Source organism: Psammomys obesus, unplaced genomic scaffold (assembly GCF_907164565.1).
Source record: "Psammomys obesus unplaced genomic scaffold, mPsaObe1.curated_primary_1811, whole genome shotgun sequence".
Taxonomy (NCBI): domain Eukaryota; kingdom Metazoa; phylum Chordata; class Mammalia; order Rodentia; family Muridae; genus Psammomys; species Psammomys obesus.
The window spans coordinates 3,024,184-3,047,593 of NW_026589732.1; the positions used below are offsets into that span (position 1 = coordinate 3,024,184).

Below are 23,410 nucleotides of genomic sequence, written 5' to 3' on the forward strand. Positions count from 1 at the left end.
TGTCCGAGCACTTAGCTCTAGAACCATGTCTAAGCCTGACATACACTGACCAGGCATGATTTTGGATATGCCCCCTCTGCCTCTGGGCCGCTGTTCTCCCCGATGAAGTGGGGTGGGAATCGTACAGTTCACACCAGATACACAAAGTCTGGCTTACAGTAACTGCCCCGTAGAGGCGGAGGCCGGAAGCCGGCTGTCGTCTGTAAATGTCACTTCCCACTGCTGTCCCGTAATTCACACGCCACTTGTTCGTGTAGGCACTATTGTATGGAATCGAATCATACGTAGCCAGGTGCACATCTGTCCCCGGCTGCCTTCCTCTGTCAAGCAGAATAGTGTCCCTGCAAATGGGACAGCAGGGCCCACAAGGTTGAAGCATTTACCACCTGGTTCTTTGCAAAAGAGACCTGGCTGACCTCTGGTTTAAGAGGGGGAGCATTCTTTTTTTCTTAAAGACAAAACAAAACGCAAAAGCCTTCACATTAAAATTTTTCAAGACAAAGTTTTGTTCTGTAGCCCAGGATGGCCTTGAACTTGAGATCCTACTGTCTCAGCCACTCAGGAGCTGGCATTAAGGTGTGCCTCATGCTAGGCTTGACTTTAGAGTTTTGAGTGATCTTCTAGCAGGGCTGACTTTCTGCTCTAAGGGGCCTCTTTCCTGGGAAGAACAGTATGGAGGGGCTCACTGGGTTGCCTCATGAGGCCCTCCTGTCCTGCTGTCTCTCACAGCTGACCTGCCCAGGCAGCTGCTCACACAAACCAGGCAACTGTCTGCAGAATGACCTTAGATGTTTTGTTGCTCACGTTATTTTGTCGGGAAGAGAGCTGAGACCTATTTATCCTCAGAAAACATCTGCCCCAGAACAGAAGGTCCCTTCTGTGAGTGACTGTTTCCTCTCCTCACTTCATTTTGCTTAGTGAGAGGCAGAAGGAAGGCTGTAATAAGTTTCTCGAAGTAAGACTTCATGACTGCTCTTCAGAAAAACAGTAACATGCTATGAAAACACTGGATTTGGAACGTGAAGTCACTGTCTGTCAATGTTGTCTTTAATGGGCTTCTTTCCCGCAGCACAGTAACAATAGGGTCATGGGAGGGGCAGCCTGTGGGGAGGGCCCACCACATTTCACAGAGTAGGGGTGGGGGAGGTCTGAGAGAAAGGGAGGTACAGTAGGACTGTAATGAAAAAGGCACACAACTGTATTTTTTTGTGTGTGTGTGTGTATGAAAATCTAGCCAACACGTTGGAAGAAAACTAAGGGGTCTTCCAAACAGAATCCAAACTCAACAGAAGCCTAATAAAATTAGTCAATTATACAAAATGCGCACTGCATGAGACTCAGAGAGAGGCAGTGTGAGGCAGTCCATGGCTGCAGAAGGGAACGGGGGACGGGTGGTGAATGGGAGTGGGGCTTTGGCTTGTGCTTTGGAGGTGGCTGGTGGTGAAGGTCATAAGACACACAGCGTGTGGTTCCACACATGGCCTTTGGGGATGGGAACTGGGCACTGGTTCTGTTGTGGAGAGGGTTAAGGAAGATGAACACACCACCGTGGTGGGACATCAGAGGGTTACACCACCGTGGTGGGACGTCAGAGGGTTACACCTCCGTCGTGTGACGTCAGAGGGTTACTGCTGGTTCCTGGAGCAGGCAGAGAGGGTAAGGAGAAACACCCACGCCCTGGCGGATCAAGCCTGCAGTGGGGAGCAGGATCATGTTGAAGAGCAGACAGCAGTGGCTTCAAAGGTTGGATTCTTACATATCAGAGGTCTGTTTTATTGTTTTAGACTTTTTGGTTTGTTTGTTTTTGAGACAAGGTCTCACTCTTGTAGCCTAGGTTGGACATGAACTCACTATTTAGCCCAGTTGGGCATTATAGTCACACGGCAACCCTCCTGCCTCAGTATCCCACATGTAAGGAGCCACCATACCCTGACTTCTATTGGCTTTTAAAATTGTGACAAAATACACAGAGTTTATAATTTTAGCTGTTTTTAAGCGGACAGTTTAGCCTTGCTAACCGGATGGTTGGGATTCTGTGTGATGTCATCAGGTTCCTCCCCTCAGCCAAAACTATCTCTACTCCTGTACAGGAAGCGTGTCCTCTTCCTGTCTGTGACTCCTGACACCCTGATGTCACTTTCCCAATGGTCCTCTCGAAGTTGTCCTCCAGGCCTCGATTACTGTGTACCCTTCCTTCAGTCTAACCTCATACTCTAAGGGCCCTGTGTTTCACACACTGTTTCTGACATCATCACTGTAAGAGAACTATCAAAAATGTTAAAAAAAAAAAAAAGAATGAGTAAAAAGGTGGTGTGGGCTTTGTGTGTCAAAAAAGCCCCTCCTTTGGACTCTGATGTCTCCATCTCCCAGGCTGCTGAATTTTCACTCTCAGTGAAGTGCATCCTGCTCTGGGCTTTGGCACTGGGCAGTGCCATCAGATGTGACCTGAGCTTGTGGTCCCTGGAAACGACATCCCATCCTCGATCCTTGGAGATGTGCACCCCTAGCTTCTGAGCTTTCCCTGACCTGTTCAGTGGGCTGCTATCAGTCAGCGTGTTCTTGTTCTGCAGTCCCCCCGTGGAGCACGGCGGCCAGCCCTTGGCTGCAGGTGAGGATGTGCCGCCCGCAGAGTAGCACACGGAATAAATGCTGTGGCTCTCCCAAACCAGGAGAGAGCTGTGTTAATGGTAGAGCAGGTCAAAGCAGAGCTTCTGGGCAGGAGGGCCTGGGCAAGCACCCCTCAGCTCCAGGGAGGGCGGTGTCAGCACGGCAGCCTGGGCCCCAGGCCAGCGCTCTGCTTCCATAGGGCTGGCGAGGCCCAAGAGCCTGCATTGCTGAAGCCCTCAGGCATAGGCCAGCCCAGGACAGGCCAGAGGGCTTTCGCTCTGGCTGTAGATTGGCACAGTGGTCCTTCATCTGTCCCTCTACAACAGTTTCACCAACCAAGGCAGGCCACCAGCCAGCAGACCTGTGGCGCTTCAGCGTCTGTGCCGAAATATACACATCTTCTCTTCTAACAACTTCTAACGATACAGTGTAATGACTGCTTACATAGCGTGCACATCGCGTTAGGAGCTGTACACGGTCCAGAGATGATTTAGGTGTATGAAAGCATGGGCGGGGTACGTTGATGAGTACTCCACTTATTACACAAGGGTCCCAGGGAGTTGTGCATTGTGTGTGTGTGTGTGTGTGTGAGAGAGAGAGAGAAAGTGAGAGAGCGTGTGAGAATGTATGTGGGTGATTATGTGTGTGTCAATGCATGTGGGACTATGTGAGTATGTGCGCATGTGTGTGCATGTGTGTGTGTTTGCGTGCCTGTTTGTGTGTATGTATGTGTGTGTGCATGTGAGTATGTATGTGTGTATGTGTGAATATGTGTGTGTGTGTGTGTGTTTGTGCATGTGTGTGTATGTGTGTGTGTGTGTGTGTGTGTGTGTGTGTGAGTCTGAACCCAGTGCACAGAGGAGGCTGAGGGGCAGCTGTACCACCTGGGAAAGTCTAGAAACTACTGATGCTCAGCTGTAGCCTCAGAGCTTTGTTCTCAAGCAACCTGAGCTGGATGACTCCTCAGAATCTCTCACTGGACTGGAACCCACAGCCAGGACCAGAACGGGTGAGCAGGCCACCTCCGTCTCATAGAAGGGAACTGTGACTATGGGGACAGAGGACCGGAGGAGCACAGGGAAGGGGGCAGTGCTGTGCCCCTCTCTCTGACAGCGGTGTATCCTGTCTGAGGCAGCCTGGCGTCTGACAGGCGAGGTGGGGAGTACCAGGACCTGTCTGGCCAGGGTGGGCACTGCGGCTTGGAAAGCAGCTCTGACAGAGGGGATGGGGGTAGCCTGAGGGTGAAAGGTGCCATCGGCCTCAGGCAGGAGGAGGAGGGGCAACTTAGGAGATGAGACGATGCCCACTCAAACATGCCTGGCCAGACTGCCACAGGAGTTTAAGGGACAGTATGGAACTTCCTCTATGGCCGATGCTCAGTCAAGCTTGGTTGTCATTATAGTTATCCACAAGGGGACAGAGGCTCTCTACCTGTCTGGAGGCAGAGCCTCTGTCCTCTAAGGCGCTCTTTGAAAGTCCCTTTATTGAGTTGGGTCCCAGCCCTGCTGCTCTCCCCTCTGTCAAAGGGGTCCCCGTTACCAGGGTTGCAGTTTTGATTTCCTAATGTCACTCTGGCTTTCTTTTCCAGCCCTTTCTGGAACCCCAGACCCCAGCTATGATTCCAAGTCATAGCTGTGCCAACCCCCTCAGCTTCTAGACACCCACCACCTTCCATCATGGCCAGAATGTCCACAGCTGCACCTTCTGTGGGCATGCAGTCCCTGTCATTTTATCCCTTTGCCTGATGACTCCCACCTAACCCCTGGTCCTAGCACAGGTGCCACCTCTTACAGGAAGCCTTTCCTAAGCACCTGTGCCCCAGAACACCCTGTACATTCCCAAACAGCTCCTGTCCCTGTGGGCTGTAAAGACCTTTAGACAGCTGAATCGCCAGTTCCCCTGAGTCTCCACCAAGTCTCTCAGTACCTGCACACAGTAGGTTCTTGTTTACACAAGAAAAGCCAAGTGAGCATAGCCAACTAAAGTGGGGGCTCTGCTTACCTTCTTCTTCATCTTCACATTTTTGAAGATGGCATGGACCCTCCAGGTCTTTGCAAACATGGCCCCAAAGGCGGTTGTGTAGCCCACGGTGAGAATCCAGGTCCGGACCTAGAAGCCAGGACAACACAGGGGAGTTAACATCTCCCAGGTGGCTGGCCACCCGGCAATGGACAGACACTCCGCCATGTGTACTTGCAAGTCAGACTCTGATTCCATAGACGGCTGGAAACACTGGACACTCACCTCGTCCTAGGCGCTGGGTGCGGAGGACAGTAAGATTCAAATTCTGCCTCCAGTGGGCCTCCAGCTCAGAGCAGCCACCCACCCAGTAAGACGCAGACATCTCTGCACTGCTGAGCAGTCACTAGGGAGGTGGGAGCCAGGCACCTTCCCTTCCGCTCCCTCCCATTCTTTCTTCTCCCCTTCCCTTGGGTGGTGCTTGCCTCATGCTTAGCCCTAAGCCCTGCTTAGAGTTTAGGGCCCATCTGCCTCTTTTCTGCTCCCTAAGCCTGAGGTGTGCCTTGGTTACCAGACCTGGCTGGTGACTGGCTGGAACAGCCAGGCAGTGTACACCCGAGGTTCCTGGAGGTTGAGGCAGGATGGCCACCATCTGATAGCTACCCTACAGCCTTCAGGATGGCCACCTCCTGCCAGGACTACAGTGACAGCAAGACACTCCCTTCAGCGGCAGGCCTGGGCATCTCCAACACAGGGGAGGCGTGGCCTCCGAGTTCAGCTTCTAGCCCCGGCCCTAAGTGATACATTATACCTGCTACTGCCTTTCCCGCAATGTGGCTCCCAAGTGTCCCTGTCCCAGTTCATTTGTGAAGACAGAAACTGGCTGAGAAAGTGGCATAGCCAGTCCCTAAGCCAGGGAAGGCAGCAGGCTAGTCATTGTTGAGAGGAGCATGTGACAAGTGACATGTGAGTGGGACACAGTAGAGGTGGGGATGCAGCCTTCTGTTTGCCTTCACTTACTCAATAGTCAGATGGGCAACGAATGACAGGTTTTTGTTGTTGAGGTAGAGAGGGATGGCCGCATTGTTGCCCACGTTACAATGTGTAATGTAGCACCCCTGTTGTAATCCAAGAAGTGTGGAGAACATGGAGGAAAGAGGAGCTGAATCCTGGGGACTGAGGCCTGAGCTTCTCCCATGACTCAGCAGCCACTGTCCCTGTCACAGGCATGGGGCACTCACACACCATTCACTAGGATAGACACTTGTTGGCTCAATCTGTCTTTTCATTCAGCATGGACCATGTGGCCAGAGAGAGTGCGCACAATGCAAACTACCGTTGGTAACCAGGACGACTGGGGAGCTGTTGAATGAGGAAATAACTTTATAAAGGAGGAAACTGAGGCCCATAGTACTTACATATTCCCTTAGCCACCTACTGAAGCCCCCAAACTACAGCTCAGTGTCTTGAGTGGCCTTCTCTTCCCAAGGACATCTGTCTCCTTTCTGCTGTGCTCTTGATGATACTCTGAATTCTCACTATCCCCACAGGCTCAAGAATTGAATGCTGTGTCCCCAGCTCTTGGTGTTGTAAGGAGGTAGGCTGGCCTTTGAAGGTTAGACCTGGTCCTTGTTCTCTGCCTCTGCTTCCCTCCTAATACATGGGTGGGCCACACTGTTGGGCCACACACTCCTTATCGTGATGGACTGAAGCTCCTGGGACTGTCAGCCCCAAGACTTTTCTCATCCCCTAAGCTACTTCATCTCTGAGATGAAAGTCTAACTCACTGTGATGGGTCATCTCAACTGGCAACTTGATGGGAGTTAGAATCACCATGGAAACAAACCTCTGGGCTCGTCTGAGAGCAAGTTTTCTGATTAGGTTTGTACCCGTAAACTGTGAGCCAAAATAACCCTTCCTTCCTTAGGTTGCTCTTGTCAGGTAATTGTCATGTCAGGAGAAAGCTGACTAATACTCACAGCCTCTACACACATTAAAGTGAATCTGTTCACCAGGAGACCAGCAGTTTTGGATCATAGACACACAATTAGAATGTGACTTTCAACTGTCAACATACACAGAACATGGGCATTTTTTTTTTTAAACAAAGGATGGGAAAGATGAAATAATGCCATTCTCTTTGCCTCCTTCTGTGGTTCTGTGGCTGAGAAAGAACTTATTTGGAGGCCACATGCCACTGGCCTGTGCCTGGCTTACTCACATTCTCTTTGACCCGTGTTCTCTTTAAATCCATCATTACCAGGCCGCTTGTCTCTTTTGAGAGGGCCCAATTTCATTAAGATTCAATAACATAAATTAAGTGAGTTAAAACTCTATGAGAGAAATTTAATCTGGCGTCTGGAAGCTGAAATGTGTTGCAGCAAACTAACTGAAAGAGAAGAAGGCTAAGGGCATCTCAGCAGAATGCTCCACAGACACTTGCCCTCTGGAGAGGCTGGCCCCGGCTGGCGTCTGTGAACTTGGATTTGGAGAAGGTTCTCACCTTTCACTTCCTGATATAGGGTCTCATTATGCCTAAGCAATTTGTGCAGAAAGTGTGCTGTATACATAATCCAGGCAGCCGTGTTCTGCCTGGAATGTGGGTGCATTGCAGGCCTCATGTATATGTGGCTGGTCTTTGGCTGTCCTGTGGGCTCTCCTGGAATGTCTTGGGTACTGGTTGTCCTATGTCCCTGGGGACAGCTCTGGGTGCTCACACCAGGTCTTCCCTGGATGTCCCTTCATGAGCCTGTGCCTTGGCTAGTTTTGGTAATTGACAGGACCATGAATATGACTGGATGTCCAGGCCTGGGAATCCCAGCTGGTCTCTGACGCTGGGGCTGACATGGCTGGCTGTAATGGCCTGACCAGCAACAGAGGACAGAGCAGTGGGGAGGACAGTAGAACCCCAGCAGAGCGGCCTCCACAGGCTGGCTCACCCTGGGTCATCCCCAAGCAACTGCCAGAGGGAGGCCCATTTCTCACAGATACTCTGCCAGTCCCTGTGAGATGGAGGCCACCAGGATGGAGCTCCCTCTGCCCACCAAGGCTGCCTCTGGATGACATCTTGGCTCCCAGACTCTGTCTTCCTCCTGGCTCTAAATTGGCATGTGCTTTTGTCGTAGGAGGCCACAGTGATGAGTAATTGTCCCACAGCCCGGTGGAGCTCACAGCTCTCCCCTGGGCTGCTTTTTCCTCCTCAGGTGCAGGGAGTCTAGCCACTACACACTTGTCACTCAAGTCAGAGACCCGAGAGCTCCAACCCTTCTTGCCCTTGCTTTCCTGTTTCATCTACAGGCGTGACTCACACGCTGACTGTCCTCAGCTACCTCAAAGAGAAACCCCACAGAACAAACCAAGCAGGCAATCAGACCCCACTTCTGGCTTTTCAAACAAAAATATCTCACTCACTTCTGCTAGACTTGGATTTACTAGGAGGCCAAGGTGGGTTTTTTTTTTGGGTAACCTCTACCTTTTTAATTCGAGAAATTCAATCTTTCTGGTAGGGCCACAAGAAGGCTCCCCTGCCTAACCTTTGTCCAGCTGCTGCCCATGGAGTGTAAACAGTCCCCAGCAAGCAAGGGGAGGAAGCTAAGACTCAACCCTGCGCACAGGGACAGGGCTGCTCTGCTCCTGGAGGTTTAAAGGAGGAGGACACACGCTAGCATATCCCCCTCTGGAACCCTGCTCTGCCACAGCTGGTGTCCGGGGATGAGGTTTCTGGGCTTCCATGATCCCCAGATGCCTGCTTCCCAAGGCTCTCCTCCATGGCACAGCCCCAGGGATCTATGACCTCCAACTCCTTCAGGTGTGGGTTGGGGAGGCGGTGGCCTGGCTTGTGGCGTTCTGCAGACACTCGCCAGAGTCTGTTCACGGCATGCACATGTGTGTTTGCACACGTTGCTTTAAGTGAGGCAGTGAATAACGCTCCTCCGGGCTCAGGCAGAGTGTGGCATGCTGAGCCTGGCTCCTCTGAGTGGCCCCCGGGCAGCCGCCTGGCTGGACTGGCTTTAACAGGAGGCCAGCAACTGGGGACCCCTGGCTAGAGCATCCGCACAGGTCCCTGCTGCGTCACTCTTCCTGCACTCGTGGCCTGCCCCCAGGCTCTCCACACTGCAGGTGGCCGAGGCTCGCAGCTTGGCTGGTCTCCAGCCCAGCTCCAGCAGAGCAAGGCCACAGCAGGTCACGGTTGCCATGGAAACACCTGCACCAAAACTACCAGCACCCTTCCCGGGTTCCCAGCTTTTCAGCTGTTCACTCTGCCTCCTTGCTATTCTTCTAGAAGTGACCCACCGTTATCCAAAATGTCCGTCATTCGTTCACAAGTCATTCATTCATTCATTCATTCATTCATTCATTCATTCATTCATTCATTCATAAGCATCCACTGAATCTTCTGTGAGGCAGGGACCCAGAGCTGTAATACATGCTCTCATTTAACCCTTACAACCCTATTATAACCCCACTTTTACAGAAGACTGAATAGACTAAGGCTCAGAGGTGTTAGGAGCTGACACAAAGTCACACAGCTAAGAAGCCATGTGGTGGGGTTCTGGACACAGACATCTGCCAATGGCCTCTCTAAAATGCTCTGGGGACACATTAGAAATAAATGAATACACTAAAACGACTCAAGAATATTCCATAAAGCATAGATTTTTGGAAAAAAAAATAATCCAAATGGGCAAACATTTGTCTGGGATACTTATCTGGCGGACATAACTTAGTTGACCCATTGACCTGTTTTTCCTGGTAAGAGCTAGTTGACAGCTCGGTGGCAAGTATCCCTGAAAGTCTGATGACTGAGTTTGGTTCCTGGAACCCACATGGCAGGTGACAGTGGACTCCCATTGTGCCCTCTGACCTCCACATGCATGCCTTTGAATATGTACACTCACACCTTTCCTGCAATAAATACATGTATGTACTAAATTAAAAAAACAACACTGAAAATTTTAAGGAGATGCGTGGCAGGCATCCCTGTAGTCCTGGCGTTTGGAGCCTGACCTTAGCATTCCAGGGCGGGCTCTGGGCTTGTTCTCAGGGGAAGCAGGGTGGTAGTGCCGGGGGCCTGCCTCAGGGTTGGAAGGGAGGGCTATGGAAGGCACGGTTGGTGGCGCTGAACTCCGGGGTTGAGTGGGCTTGCGGGGGATTACACAGAACCTCCGGCTTGCTTCTGCCTGCTGATTTAGGGAGCACACCAGGCCTGTGGGGCTTGTCCATCAGGCCTCCAGGTCCTCTCTGTGCATCTCTCTGTGGATTGCTCCCTCATTTCCCATGCCCTGGCTGAGGCTCCTACCTAGACTTCACGGGACTTCCGGCACAATTTCTCTTGTCAGCTGCCTGGCTCCCACTCCGGCAGCCAGGGCTGGGGTTCCTGAGCCAGGTGAGTTTGTCATCCATGAGCCCTGAGCCCAAGTTCCCTTCCCCCGACACCAGGGATTTGCTCGCACCGAACATCATTCCTAGGGACTCCGTGCCCACAGGGGCCGTGTTGCTATGGTGACTCTGCTTCTGACAGTGTCCAGGGAGACGGCACCACGGAGCTGCAGCTACTTGCAGGACTTGCTGAAGCTGGCACTGAAGGCTAGGAGGGTTCCAGAGAGGATCAAGGGTGGGGGATGGGAGCTGAGTGTGGCTGCATCCCGGCAGAGCGTCTCTGTGTGAACATGCATGCTCACATGTGTCCCTGCGTGGATTCCAAAGGCCATCCTGAGCAGAGGCCTGTCCCCAGGGAGTCCCAACCCTAGGTTTGATGTGGCTTCAGTCTGAGCTGCTGTCACGGAGAGCCAGGCTTGGTGGTGCATGCCTGTAACCCCAGCACTTGGGGAGGCAGAGGCAGGTAGATCTCTGGGAGTTCGAGGTCAGCCTGGTTTACAAAGTGAGTCCAGGACAGTCATGGCTACACAGAGAAACCCTACCTCAAATGAACCAAAAACCAAACCAAAACAACACTCTCCTCCCCCCTCCCCCCAAAATCTGAAGGGCAGCACCATGTGTGGGGAGGCAGAACAGAGCGACCCTGTAAACTGGTAAGCTGTTCCCAGTGGAGGCTGACTTTGGGGCCCATGTCATCCCCTGGCTCTGAGGGTGCTGCTAGCCCGGAGGCCAGGTTGTAACCAGGATGGTAGAAATGAAGATACTCTAAAGAGACACCATGCCCCTTCATCTGACTATCAGACTACTGAAACAGTGGACCCTGGGAAATGAGAGTTTCCCCAGGAATCTCATGCTGTGAGAAGGGAAAGGCCTCAGCCAGAGGACTTGCCTCCTGGAAAGAGATTGGGCACAGTCCTAAGAATTTAGACCACCTCACGGGACAAGACCAGTCCGTGGTGGGAGGCACCTTGCAAGGACCAATCGCCTTTTTTTTTTTTTTTTTTTTTTTCTTTCCGAGACAGGGTTTCTCTGTGTAGCTCTGGCTGTCCTGAAACTCGCTCCGTAGAACAGGCTGGCCTCAGAGACCTCCCTGCCTCGGCCCCCCGGAGTGCTGGGATTAAAGGCGTGTGCCACTACTGCCGGTCTCTCTTTAGCCTTTTGAGAAAAGGTTTATTTCTTTGTTATTATTTTTGTTTGTTTTAGGTGTACATACATGCACCTGCCTGTGTGTGTGTACCACGTGTGTGTGGGTGCCCACAGAGGCCTGAAAGGTCGCCCGTTCTTCTGGAGCTGGGGAACCTGTGGGGGTGAGCCACGAGTGTGCAAGTCAAGCCGGGCGCTCTGCAGTAGCAGCCAGTGCTCCTAGCGGCTGCCTCACTCCGGCCCCTCGATTTCATCCTCCCTCAGGACCCCAACGACAGGCTTTCGGCTGACACTGGCTCCCTATATCCCCTCCTCATGTGGTCACATTGACTGAATCTCTGTTTTCCTGCTTTTTACTACTCATTTGGCTGTTTAAACTGGGTTCTTAAAGACAGATGGCTGAACTTGACTTCTTGGGGCACAGGCTGTGACCTCAGAGTTTGATAAGAGTGACACATTGTGACATCTTTCCCCTCCTCTCCCTTGTTGTCGCTCCACTAACCCATTTAACTCACATCTGTCCCTACCTTGTGAGAAAGGGCTGTGATGCCCGTTTTACAGAGCTTCAAGCTCTGGGCTCAGGACAGCCTTGGCCCTGATTCTCCTTTCCTTGTCTTACTTCCTGTTCCCTGTTTGCTCAGGGTGGGCAGGGGCTGCTTTGGGCAGCCAGCAGGTCCAGAGAGAGAATACAGCCCACCTCTTGACATCAGTGGGGCTCAGAAGGAGGTGTCTTGCGATTGCAAGTGGCACAGCCCCTGCCCCCTCCAAATTGAGGCTGGTATTTGGGTTCCGTTGTCAAGAGTTATCCAGTCCCTCTTCTGGAAGTGACCCCAGTCATACCTTCAGGCCGAACCGGTTAGGTCTGGAGGAGGCTGTTTTTCCAGCAGTCACATGTAGGGTCCCTCCATAAAGGAATTCTGGGCAAGAGAACTGCCATTTCCCCAGCCAGGGTGCTCAGGCTCAGGTCGATTTGTAGAGCTCATCATGATTTATTCATGCCGCCTCCCCAGGCTTCCCAGGACGACCTTCCTCTCACACAAATGAGCGAGACTCCCAGAATAGAATGTCAGGCTTCATTAAGGAAAAAGCCCCAGCGTGGGGACAGCCCTTTCCTTGTTCCCCAGCTCCCTGGCCTGTCATTAGCACTTGGAGAATTCAGGTCAAATTCCAGAAAACCCCAGCTTCAAAGTGCCTTGGAGGGTTGGGTGCCAGGGTGGCCTGCATGGTGGGTCTGCCTCTGCTTAGGGACCCTCCTAGGGGCAGCTCCGAGTTTCTTTGCACCCAAAACTCAGCTAACCCACTGGAGGCATCCCGGTTGCAATGCCAAGAAGCCAGCAGAGCCCCAGGGGGGACCGGGGCAGCTGCAGAACCAGGGGTACAGCTCTGCAGTAGACTTTGGGGACAAAGACGGGTCTCTCACCCCATGCAGCCTAGGGGTCATCAGGAGAGTCTCAGCATTGAGTTCATTATTGGTATCATCATGGTTCTTGAACTTGGGGAGGGGTTCTAAGCTCTCTAGAGCAGAAGTTGAGGATATTCTTGCTCTTTCTCGGGTATTTAGTGAGGTGCCTCGGGACAGCACGGCAGCATAGGCCAAGACAGTGTCCAAGCAGGGCAAGACATTGCTGACGCAGGAACAGTGTGGGTGGGGCTCTGCCACCTGGCGCTTAGGGCTTTCCAGTGCTGCTCCACTGCCTAGGATCCTAAAAACTTCGACTCAGGGTGCGTGTGTGTGCTGTGTGTGTGTGCGTGTGTGTGTGTGTGTGTATGTGTCTGTATATATGTGAGTTTGTGTGTGTGTCCATGTTTACAAACATGCTTTAGGATCTTCTCTAGCATATCCTTCACTCCCCATGTCTACGCTCTTCCTGGCTGGGCAGTGGGTGACCTGGAACTTCAGAGCTGTGGGGGCTTTGCAGAGGGCCCACCTTGCTCTCACACCCAGAGGAAGGGCTGCCCACCCATCACCTGTCAGTGCTTGTGCTCCGACCCCCTCCAGCTCCTCGAGGGACACAGTTGGCCAGTGACTGCCCTGCAGGGCTGTACAGAGCCCCGTGCCCCACCCAGCTCTGTTGCTGTTGTTTGTTTTGTTTTGTGAGTGCTCAGATAAGAGTGAGGTGGTCTTGGGAGGGGAGCCAGGAGGCTGTCTGGGTGCTTGCTGACTAAACAGTCTAGCCTGACTGGGAAGCCTCAAGTCCTAGTGAAAGACCAAAGGGTGGTGCTGAGGAAAACACTCAAGTGTGACCTCTGGCCTCCATATGCACGGACACACACCTGTGTATCCTCACATGCCCACCCCGACTCACATGTACACATTCACCTGCACACATAAACACACATCTGCACATACGTCTACCTACCCACTCACACATGTACTCATGTGCACAGACCTACCTTCACAGTATCTGCACACACACACACACACACACACACACACACACACGAAAGATGATTCTGGGAAAAAAAATACTTCGTAACAGATTTCTGGTTTGAGCAGTAATGAGAAGATTGGTTTGAGATGTCACTGGCAGAGGAAATGAGACAACAGCTTTTCTCCAATTCCAGGTCACCGCACCAAAGCCAGCAGGCGGAGGATGTGTCCTCTCCCAGGCGCCCGTGGCTCTGGGTGCTAATGCTCCTGATGGGAGGTCAGCCCCCCCCCTACCCCCATGCACTTTTTAGAATTTGCTCCTTTCTGTGTTGGCTGTCACCCAGCAGTGGCCTTTTCTGGCTGGGCTGCACACCTGCTGATCTGACCCGGTTGTCTCCTGCCCATCACAGTGTTTGCGCACAGCTGTGTCTGATGACAAGGTCACCGAGAGATCTTGACCTCACACACCGCTGGCGCACGGCTTACCGTGCAGAGTGTCTCGAAGGTCTTTTCCGAGACGAAGGATCCATCGAGGCCAAAGAGGAAGATGGATGCGTAGGACAGCATCCCGCCGAGGATGATGAGGTTGTTCATGTAGGGGCTTGACATCTTGATCAGCCTGGTGGGAAGGAAGCACCCCATTATACAGCATCTTCCAAGACCCCTGGGGGAGCCCTGTTGCCCAGTCCTCAGGAATGAGGGAAACGGAGCCCTGGGCTGGTCCATACTTCCGGGCTGATGCCCCACTGCTTGCAGTGAGGATCCCAATGGCTGCATACTACCCTTCCTCTTCCAAGCTTATCTATCCCTTCCCTGGGGAAGGGATGCTCGCAACAATAGCTTCGTCTATCTGAGGTTTTAGTTTACAGATTTTGGGGCCAGGATTGGGAACACTAGTCAAACTGAAGAAGTGTGCCTGGGGCACATCTCACTGCAGTGAGTGTCTAGGATTGCTTGGATGGCGCTCACCAGGCAGTGAGTGAGCCCCCAAAAAGCTCAGCAAGTCCCCACTGTTCCATGAGCAAAGGAGGACAGAGGTAGAGGCACCCCTCTCAGTCACAATCCTTACCCACGGAGCTGGGCAACTGGGCCCTGTGCCACCTTCTATCTTATTGTCACCAGATCACAGTGAAGGCATTCCTTTCACTTTCAAACTGCACATGCCACCCTCTCACTTCCTCCAGGAGTCCTGCTGTGACCTCCAAGTGTCCAGCAAACCAAGGCTGAGTTAAGCCCCGAGAGGGCTAGAATTTTTAGCTAACTCAGGGTACCTGGCTTCCCAAGCACTACTGGCTTGCAATGGTTCCTTTGTAGACTGTAGCTATAGCCAATTGCTTCCCAAACATTTTCTTTGTGTTATGTAGTTCTTTGAATGATTCCATCTTAGGGGCAGAGGGCTTCCTGGAGGAGGTGGTTTGCAAAATCGTGAGTAGGAAGAGAGCAGGGAGGGAGATTTAGTTCCCACATTTTTTGCAGCTTTTTTTTTTTTTTTTTTTTTTTTTCAATGGCTGAGCCATCTAGATAAATCACTGGTAATTTCTCCAGGAGGCCATGAGGGGGAAGTTAAAGAATTAATCTAGTGAGGCAGTTTGCAGCTCTGATGGGATCTCCTCAGACGTTCAGGAGGGCTGGCTGCAGGATACTTGAGACGTGACTGTATGCCTAAGCCTTGGACCAAACGCTACCAGGTGTGACCTCACTCAGGATGGGTTCCAGCAGCTGGGCAATTTGCAGATGACTAGAAAGAGACACCAGGTGAATTGCATTTATTCTTCAGGAAATGGGTTTGACCTAAACAATTACTTAAATAAACAAACAAACCCTCAGAGTTCAAAGGCTCCTCCTTGGCAAGAAGAAAGAGAAGCAAAAACAGAGGGGAAACCCATTCCCTGAGATTGCTGTAGTCCATACCAGCCTGTGGCTTCAGAGACAATGGCAAAGGCACGCATTTCCAGCTCTGGTCCGGTCTCTCTCATGACTAGCCAGGAGCTGGGTTCAGAGATTTGCCATGAAAACCGGCAAATGTGGCTGCCTGGCCGAGAACAGGGAGTGGTGACCTGGCTATGGAGCACAGTACCTGAGAGTGAGGACTTCTAGGGGAAAGCTCAGGACGCTCCAGAAACTGAGCTAGAGCCAAGGGGGTCCCCATGGACAGCAGACCCCTGGTGACACTGGGGGTCACGGAAAGGGTCAGGTGAGATGATGTGTGTGGGGCTTTTTGGGCTGTGATGGGCTGCACCAATGGGAGCCTCTGTCACTGTATCTCACCAGGAAGGACTAAGAAAGGATCACTTCCTTTCTACCAGCCAGGCCTAATGGTACTGGGAGCGGGCCTGAGAAGCTGGGGACTGTAGGGTCTTCTGTGTCATTGCTCCTGAATTAGCTTAAGGTCTATGGACTTGGGCTTACCATTTCCACTGTATTTAGCTAAACCTTCCAGCAGCCCAGCTGCCCCCTACTTGTGTGTATGTGTGTCTAATTATCTTAGCGACTGGGCAGCACACGTGAGGAACTCCACCCCTAAAATTTCACAGGGCATCAGGAGAACCTGCCATGCTGTGAGCCCTTGGTGGAGCAAGGGGCTGGTCCATCCAGAAAGCATTCTCCCAGCAGAGGGCAGGGCTGCTTACTTCTGGTTCCGGTTCTTGATGTTGAAGAAGAGGAAGGCGCTGGCCATGATCATGCCGAGGATGGTGAGAGCGGACAGGATGCTGTAGAGCGGGAGGGAGATCTTCCGCAGCTGCTCCAGGATGATGGTCTTGTCCTTGGGTGGCTCTGACCCTGCAAGTTCAGGGAGCAGCCATCATCTCCCAGTGCCAGCATTCTCCGGGACGATGTTGCCTCTGTGTTCTAAATGTCTAGCCAAATACAACACATGGGCCCCACACCAGGCTACCCGCTGGGTGAGAGGATCTAGTGGCTGGCCAGTCTGCCCAGCGGGAGCCCGAGCCAGGACTTATTTCTTTCTCTAAATAGAATCAGTAAGAGATCTGTGGTGCATTTAACAGCCATTAGAAGACTAGAATTTGATTTGGTCTAATTACGCTGTTGAAAAGCCATCACCATTTATCCCCAAAGGTAACCATGGCTGGGAAGGCAGAGGTACCGCTGGGTGCCACTGGGTGGGAGCATGGTGAAGAACTTGGCATGGGCCTCAAGGACTCCATTCCTACCTGAAAATGATAAATGATCTGTCTCACCAGGGCCCACACCCCGCCTGTCAATTCTAGGGTGACAGATATGTGCTCCGGCTGCAGATTCTCAGCCTCAAGGTCATTATCACAAAAGCTCTTTGGTTTTCTGTTTCCTAAGACTGGCTAACTGTGGGAGGTGGAAGCTACCTCCCCTGCACGCAGAGCCAGGGCCAGGCTGAAGCTGTGGGGTTCTGTTTCTCTCTGTGCCTGCCAGGCTGCCTGGCACATTCAAGGGCACCAGGAACTCAAGGGGTGGGGAGTGAGAGACTCAACCCAAAGCATTGTCCTGCATGGTTGCCAGTTTGCCCAGCTTAGGTTACCTGGTCTGGGATGAGGGGGGCAGGAGCACCCCGACCCTGGCTTCCTGAAAACTCTCTGCGTTTATGTGCTATCTCGGGTCAGGTTTTTGTTATAGAGTTATGAACTTTCAAGACCTTTCTCTTCATTGGACAGAAGTGGTACCGGCTAGATGCAGGGGAGTAGCCAAGGCCGGACCCCTGTTGGGGGGTACTGGTGACCTCAGTTTGCCTCCGATTCTAGGAGACAAGCTGGGGAGCAGGTAGGCATCAGTAGGGTGGAGACCCTGCTCCTTCACCTACCCTGCCTGAAACCCCATGCTTGCAAGTTCAAATGTGTTTCAAAACAGTCAATGGAGACAGTGGGGGTCCCCATACAAGAGACCTGGAAAAACTGTGTTTTCTAAAGGACCTAGGGACCTTCCAGAGTGTTGAAGAAAAACCTCAAGGACAGAAAGTGAGAGGGGATTGATTCCTGAGAGGAGAGGTCCAAGGGAGACAGAGATAGACAGGCAGCATTTTTCACTTGCAGAAGCCAGAGCTTCTTATCCAGAAACTTCCTCCTCATACTCTTTAGAATATGCTGAAGCATCCTCAACACCCCCCCTCCCCCTAGAATGTGCTGAGGCTGGCTCAGGAGTCTTCTTGCTCCCAAACTGAAGGGTATTTTGAGGCAGAAAACAGGCCCCTCTCAGGACTCCGAGGCTTGGGTCAATAATTACTTGTAAGTTTGGTCCCATCATTTAGCTACAACTTCGCCATCTCTTCAATACCATCACCTCACACACACACCTCCTTACTCACTCTTCCTTCTTCTATAGCAAATGGCACCTCCACTAAGTACATCTCAGCTAGAAGGAACATGGGAGCATCATGGAAATGGTGAACAAATGTACGAGAAGCAGCCCTGCATTTTATTTTCATTCATTCCTCACTGATCCATCTGCCACTGGTAATCATCCTCCACCAGTCAGGTCTGATGCTGGACATCAGCCCTCAGGGGTGGAAAGCTTGCAGACAGCCTTGTGGAAAGAACAGAGCAACATGAGGCAACCCTAGTTTCTGAATGCTGGCTGCTGGGTGATGTGGAGACAAGAGAGATGAAAGATAATAGGCTTTAATTTAGCTCAGCTACACACTATAAATAAGATATAAATAGTAGACCCTTCTTACTTGGCCTTTATGGGGGGTGGGCTGAAGAGCTTTCTAGGTGTTTTGTGGCTCCTGGAGTGGCTTGCTGGCAAGACCGGGTCCCAGATCTGCCTGACTCTAAAGCTTGTACTCTAACTGCTGTTCAAACAGTCCCTGAAGATGCAACCCAGGGGTGAGCTAGCCTCTGGTATAGTCTAGCCTGAGTACTCAGTAGGCAGCAGAAAATGGCTCCTGGGCTGGAGTCAGGAAATGCTCCCTGGATTGGGGGTGGCTTGGCGGGGTGGGAGGCAGCTGTTGGGGGTGCTGAGAAGAATCGTTGGCTGTTTCAAAAAAGATGAAGAGAGAGGCTGTCTGGGATACACAGCAGGCACCAAGATGTCCCAACGCTTGAGGAACTGTAGCAGTCTGACCTGGCAGATTTGTGAGAGAAATGGAGAACTGTCGAGAAGGCCTCATGGGGTCTTGGGGCCACAGAACAGAGCAAGGTCCTTCTCTGGACACTGGAACCACAGAGAAAATTTATTTGTCTATAGGCTGAGTCTTTTTAAAATTTTAGTGTTCGACTCTTTCCCTCTATTATCTCCTCTAGTGCTTGGGATAGAACCTGGGCTCCTGCGTGCTAGGCCTGCACCCTAATGGGAGCTCAGTACCTAGAATCTTTATTCTAAAAGCTCTCCGTGGTCAGTTCAGGAGGCAGGCCTTGAAAGTAGATCAGAACTCTGGAGGTTAGGCTGGGCCGAGTCCTTCACTTGCTGTGTGCATTTAGGGTGATAACATTTCCGAGCTGTTTGCTTCAATGTTCAAGGGGACATGCCTGCCCATTTTCAGTGAGCGTGTGAACTCTAACATGCCACTATGTGCTTGGTGGTGGGTCCCTTAGGAGGGTTGGGGAGGCTGGCTAACAGTGGAGGCCACACACAGGAGACACACGCGGATGCTAACTGAATCTGTGCGACACTCTAGAATCTGGGATCTATAGACCCAGTGCATAGAGGGACAGGACCAAATCCAGCCAAAGGCTCCATAAGGGAGCTCTTACTGGTGGGCTCAGGTTCAGTGAGGAACTCCAGGCACAGAAAAGTTTCTGATGACCCAGTATGAGCTAAGTGAAACTGTGTGGGTGTCACAGACTTCCGGTTTCCTCCACTGCTACCCAGAGTCCAGGCTGTCTATCCACTCTACCTATCCATCCTTCCATGCACCCATCTGTGTTACTCGTCCATACTCTCACGGGTGCATGTATCCATCTACCTACACACATATTACATGCGTGCATGCACCCATCTATGCATCCATTTATTCACGTACTCACACATCCGTCCATCCATCCGTAATAGTCATCCATCTTTCCGTCTACACACCCACCCGGCTCATTTCCAGGCTTTCGTCTGTCCTGTCCACTGACTCCTATACTTAGCCACGATTAACCAACCTGTTCATCTATCCATCCACCCACCCATCCACCAACCCACACATTCATCCATATCCACCCAGTCATCCATCTACCCACCGATTCTCCCGTACATCTGTGTATCCATTTACCCAGGCACCCACTTAATGTTTTAGTTTTTTTTCATTAAATATCATCAAGCCTCTAATGCTGGCTGACATCAGGAATTCAGAGTGAAATCGGACCCAGAAAGGGGCTCATGGTCCCTTTCCATGTAGAGTAATGTGGTCACCGGAGAGTCAGAAACAAAGCACAAAAGACCCAAAGCAAATAGACTATTATCTGTTAGCTCCCAAATCCTACAGATTCACCCCGGGAGTTAGACCCCACAGAGTGAGTGGAGTCTGTGTACAGGGATGGAATGGAAGTGTTAAGAATGCCCTCTTGACCCCACAACACCAACATGGGAGAGTCTGGGCATCGCCCACGTGGGGTGCTCCTCAGGAAGCCCTCAAGCCTTACCCTGGAACCTGATGGTGTCATTGATGATCTCCAGCGTGTCAGCGACTGCATTGTACTCTCCCACCTTCACCTCTCTGCTGTCTGGAAAACAAAGGACAGTAGCTCGTCAGCTGGGGCTGTCATGCTTGTGTCTCTCACAGGCCCTGGAAATCCTGGTTTTTCAGGATTTCCCTTCCTCTAACACCTGCTCCAGTTGGGATCAGAAAGCTTGTAGCTGGTCTGGGCTGGAACCTCAGCAGGGTGTACTGTGCTGTACACCCAAGGATGGACAACCCATTTCCTCCAAAATGGACTCTGCTCGGCCATTCCTTCTTCCTGCTCAGTGAGCAGAACTTTGTCATCTGACTTTCCCTTGCTTGGTTGGCTTTACCTCAGGATGGCATGGACCATTTCTTCCTCTGCCCCAGGACAGGAGCCTACTCCCTTGGGGCCAGCCCCCAGGTCCCTTGAACTTTATTTTACTTCCCCTGGGCTGCCCCCATGATCTTCTGGAGTTCCTGATAAATGAGGACCCCAAAGCACTGTAGTCATGATTCCATCAGCTGAAGGTAGTAGGGATCACCTCTTCCTTCATTCTGGACAAGACCATCCTGAGAATGCATTCTGAGGTGGAGCTGGGATGGTCTAGAAGCCACATTGCTCCCATTGTTCTTGTTTCCCTGCTTGTGTTCTCCCAGCTCACTGGTGAATTCTGTATGCCTTCATCCTCCTCACTACTCCTTGGCTTTAGATCACTGTCTTGGCCATTGTCAAGGATAAAGATGGTGATGACTGGGTTAGGAAGATGGTGGGAAAAAGGTTTTCTTTTCCCAAGTCACAGAGGGCACCAGGTGACAAATGGGAGATGGGTGTGAGTGAGATAATTACCCAGGATTCTGTGTGAATGACAGGGCCATTAAGGTGCCATTATGAGTAGAGAATAGAGAAAGGGGTCACATATTGGAGACATGTCTTGAGGCTGGGCTGCTGGTGGATCACCTAGATGAAGACATCCTTGGGTCTGGAGCCCAGGGCAAAGGTGAGACAGGGCATCTGCATGGAATCTGGGGAGAGTCTCATCCTGACAGGCAGCTATGAGACCCTAGGGAAAGCCCAGCAAGAAGAAGGAACCAATTGCAGTTTTGGGGAGCACTGACCTTCAACAACAGGCAGAGAGCAAAGGAAGACAAGCCAGATGTCACCAGCAGAGGCACCATAGCATCCATGGAAAGGGGCAATGGGACCATGGAGCTGGACAGAGATGTCCCAGGCCACTGAGCACTCAGGCAGCCCTTTCAGTTAGAGCTGTGGATTTGGTGGCTGGCAGATGTGGGTGAGAAGAAGTGAAGCAGGGTTCGAGGGATCACATGGAAGGGCATGTGGCAAGGGGTATGGAAGTTCAAGGTGGAGTCCCCGGGGCAGAGCAGGCCTGGCAAGGCTGGGGCAGGCAGGCAGGCATGGAGGCATTTACAGAGTCCTGCTGTGGCTGCTGTGGTTTGAGTGTATCCCTAGAGGTTTGTATGCTGGAAGCTTGGTTCCTGTGTGACAGTGTTGAGGTGGTGGGCATTTGGATCATTGGAGGTGTCCTTTTCTAATGACATGGATGTCATTCTAAAGGGGCTGTGGTTTCCTCCTGTGAGCTGATGGAAGGGTACCTGCTGAGCTGTGTGCTAAGCAAGCCTCTTTTCTTTAGCTTCAGGTACTTTGATACAGTAACAGAAAATGACAGTAGCTAGATATAGGCTTCTTTATGTCTATTCTCTGTTTAGTACCCTCGCTGTGTGGTAAAGGAGCTCTTAGTGCTACTCCACGGACAATAAAACTGCATCTTGAGTTTTATGGCTTTGTTGAAGGCTCCAGTGGCACTAGGAGCAGAGCTCAATTCCAGCCCTGGGCTTTTCTCATGGATCACACTCTTCCTGACTGTGGGCTGCCTTGATGGGTGCCTTGTGGGATGCGGCTCTGTGCAGAGTGGCTGGCTTCATGGCTTGCCACTAGAGAAGCATGTTCACTGCTCTAAACCCCACCAAGGTGCAGGTGGATCCCCAAAGCTACAGACCCTAGTCAGCCTAGGGTCTAGTGCCTAGTGCCAGAGCTTATAATGGGCACCACAGCGGACCTCAGGGAGACAGTCTGGGCTCAAGCCTGTACTGAGTCTGCAATGGTGTAGAAGCCCTGCTCATCCCTTGTAGGCATTTGGGAAGCAGACTAGAAAATTTCTTAGGCCAGACAGCCGCCTGCTTACTAGACTTCAGGGAAAGAGGACTATAAAAGTCATGGGGTGGGCTGCTGCTTGCTTGGGTCACCTAGGTCTTAAATGTCGTATTAACACACTCTGTCGGAGGCTCTAGCATCCCCGAGCTAACCGTTTGAAGTACTCAGCCCCAGAGGCTTCCCAATCAGCTCCCATTGCTGGGAGGAGGCATCGGCTCTGATTTATTTATTTAGCATGGGCAGGCAGCACATGAAATATGCAGGCCGATCGGAACAGATCATCAGGATCCGGGAAGTGGCACCGCAGGGACCCTATGGCGCCCACAGCCACACGGCCCGCCCCTCAGACCCTGCTGTATGCACTGTCCCATGGCACTGGAATAATAGTCAACTTCCCACAAAGACTGTAATCACCGTTATTTCTCCCAGAAGGTTAGTACTCAAGAGGCTCCAGGAGCTAGCGAGCTTCTGCATTTAGTGCTCTAAACCCATGACCTAACTTCCCTGTCCAGAGAGGAGAGACAGACACACGAAGGAAGGGCTTGAAGTCGTGCGGGGGCGGCACCCCAGGAGCACCTGGCAGGGCTCCCCTGCTTCTGCTTCAGGGCACTTCTGCCCATGCTGAGCAGAGCAGCCCATCCATCATCCTGCCTCCATTTACTGAGTACTTATTTGCATGCTGAGTCCACTCAGGGGGCCAAACCATCAATACTCTTCCACAGGCAGTACAAAGCCCAAATTACTCCCAAGTTACTCCCGCACCCTTGACTATGGCAGTTTGGGATATCTTTGAGGTCACAGAGATGTTACATCAGGTCCCTGAGTTATGTCATGGTCTTCGGTCATTCAACAAATGTTGTCAGGCACCTGCTGTGGGCCAGGCCCTGTGCTGGGATCTGGAGACACAAAGATGGGAAGCATACGGTGTGCTCTGACGTGGTGCTGTGTGCCTGCTCTCTCAGCTCTAGGGAGGCTGAGGCTGGAAAATTGTAAGTTTGGGGCCAGCCTGGGCTACATAATAAGAGCCCGTTTTCAACAGCAGCAATAACAGCAACAACAAATAAAAACAAGACCTCCAAGGGTTGGAGATACAGCCTAGTGGTAGAGCCCTTGCCAAGCATGCGAAAGGCTCTGGGTTTGATCTCCAGAGTGGCAATACACACACACACACACACACACACACACACACACACACACACACACA

The 23,410-nt window shown here is 51.9% G+C and overlaps 1 protein-coding gene across 1 annotated transcript in view; it reads right to left on the reverse strand.

Moving 5' to 3' along the window:
* Window positions 1–23,410, reverse strand: part of Gabbr2 (gamma-aminobutyric acid type B receptor subunit 2) — a 326,257-nt gene that overhangs the window by 58,294 nt on the left and 244,553 nt on the right. Inside the window, exons 10-13 of the mRNA XM_055605273.1 lie at window positions 20,014–20,094; window positions 16,090–16,240; window positions 13,946–14,078; window positions 4,609–4,716 (exon numbers count right to left, since the gene is read on the reverse strand). Coding sequence (XP_055461248.1) covers window positions 4,609–4,716; window positions 13,946–14,078; window positions 16,090–16,240; window positions 20,014–20,094 — 473 coding nt within the window. The remainder of the gene's footprint in view (window positions 1–4,608; window positions 4,717–13,945; window positions 14,079–16,089; window positions 16,241–20,013; window positions 20,095–23,410) is intronic.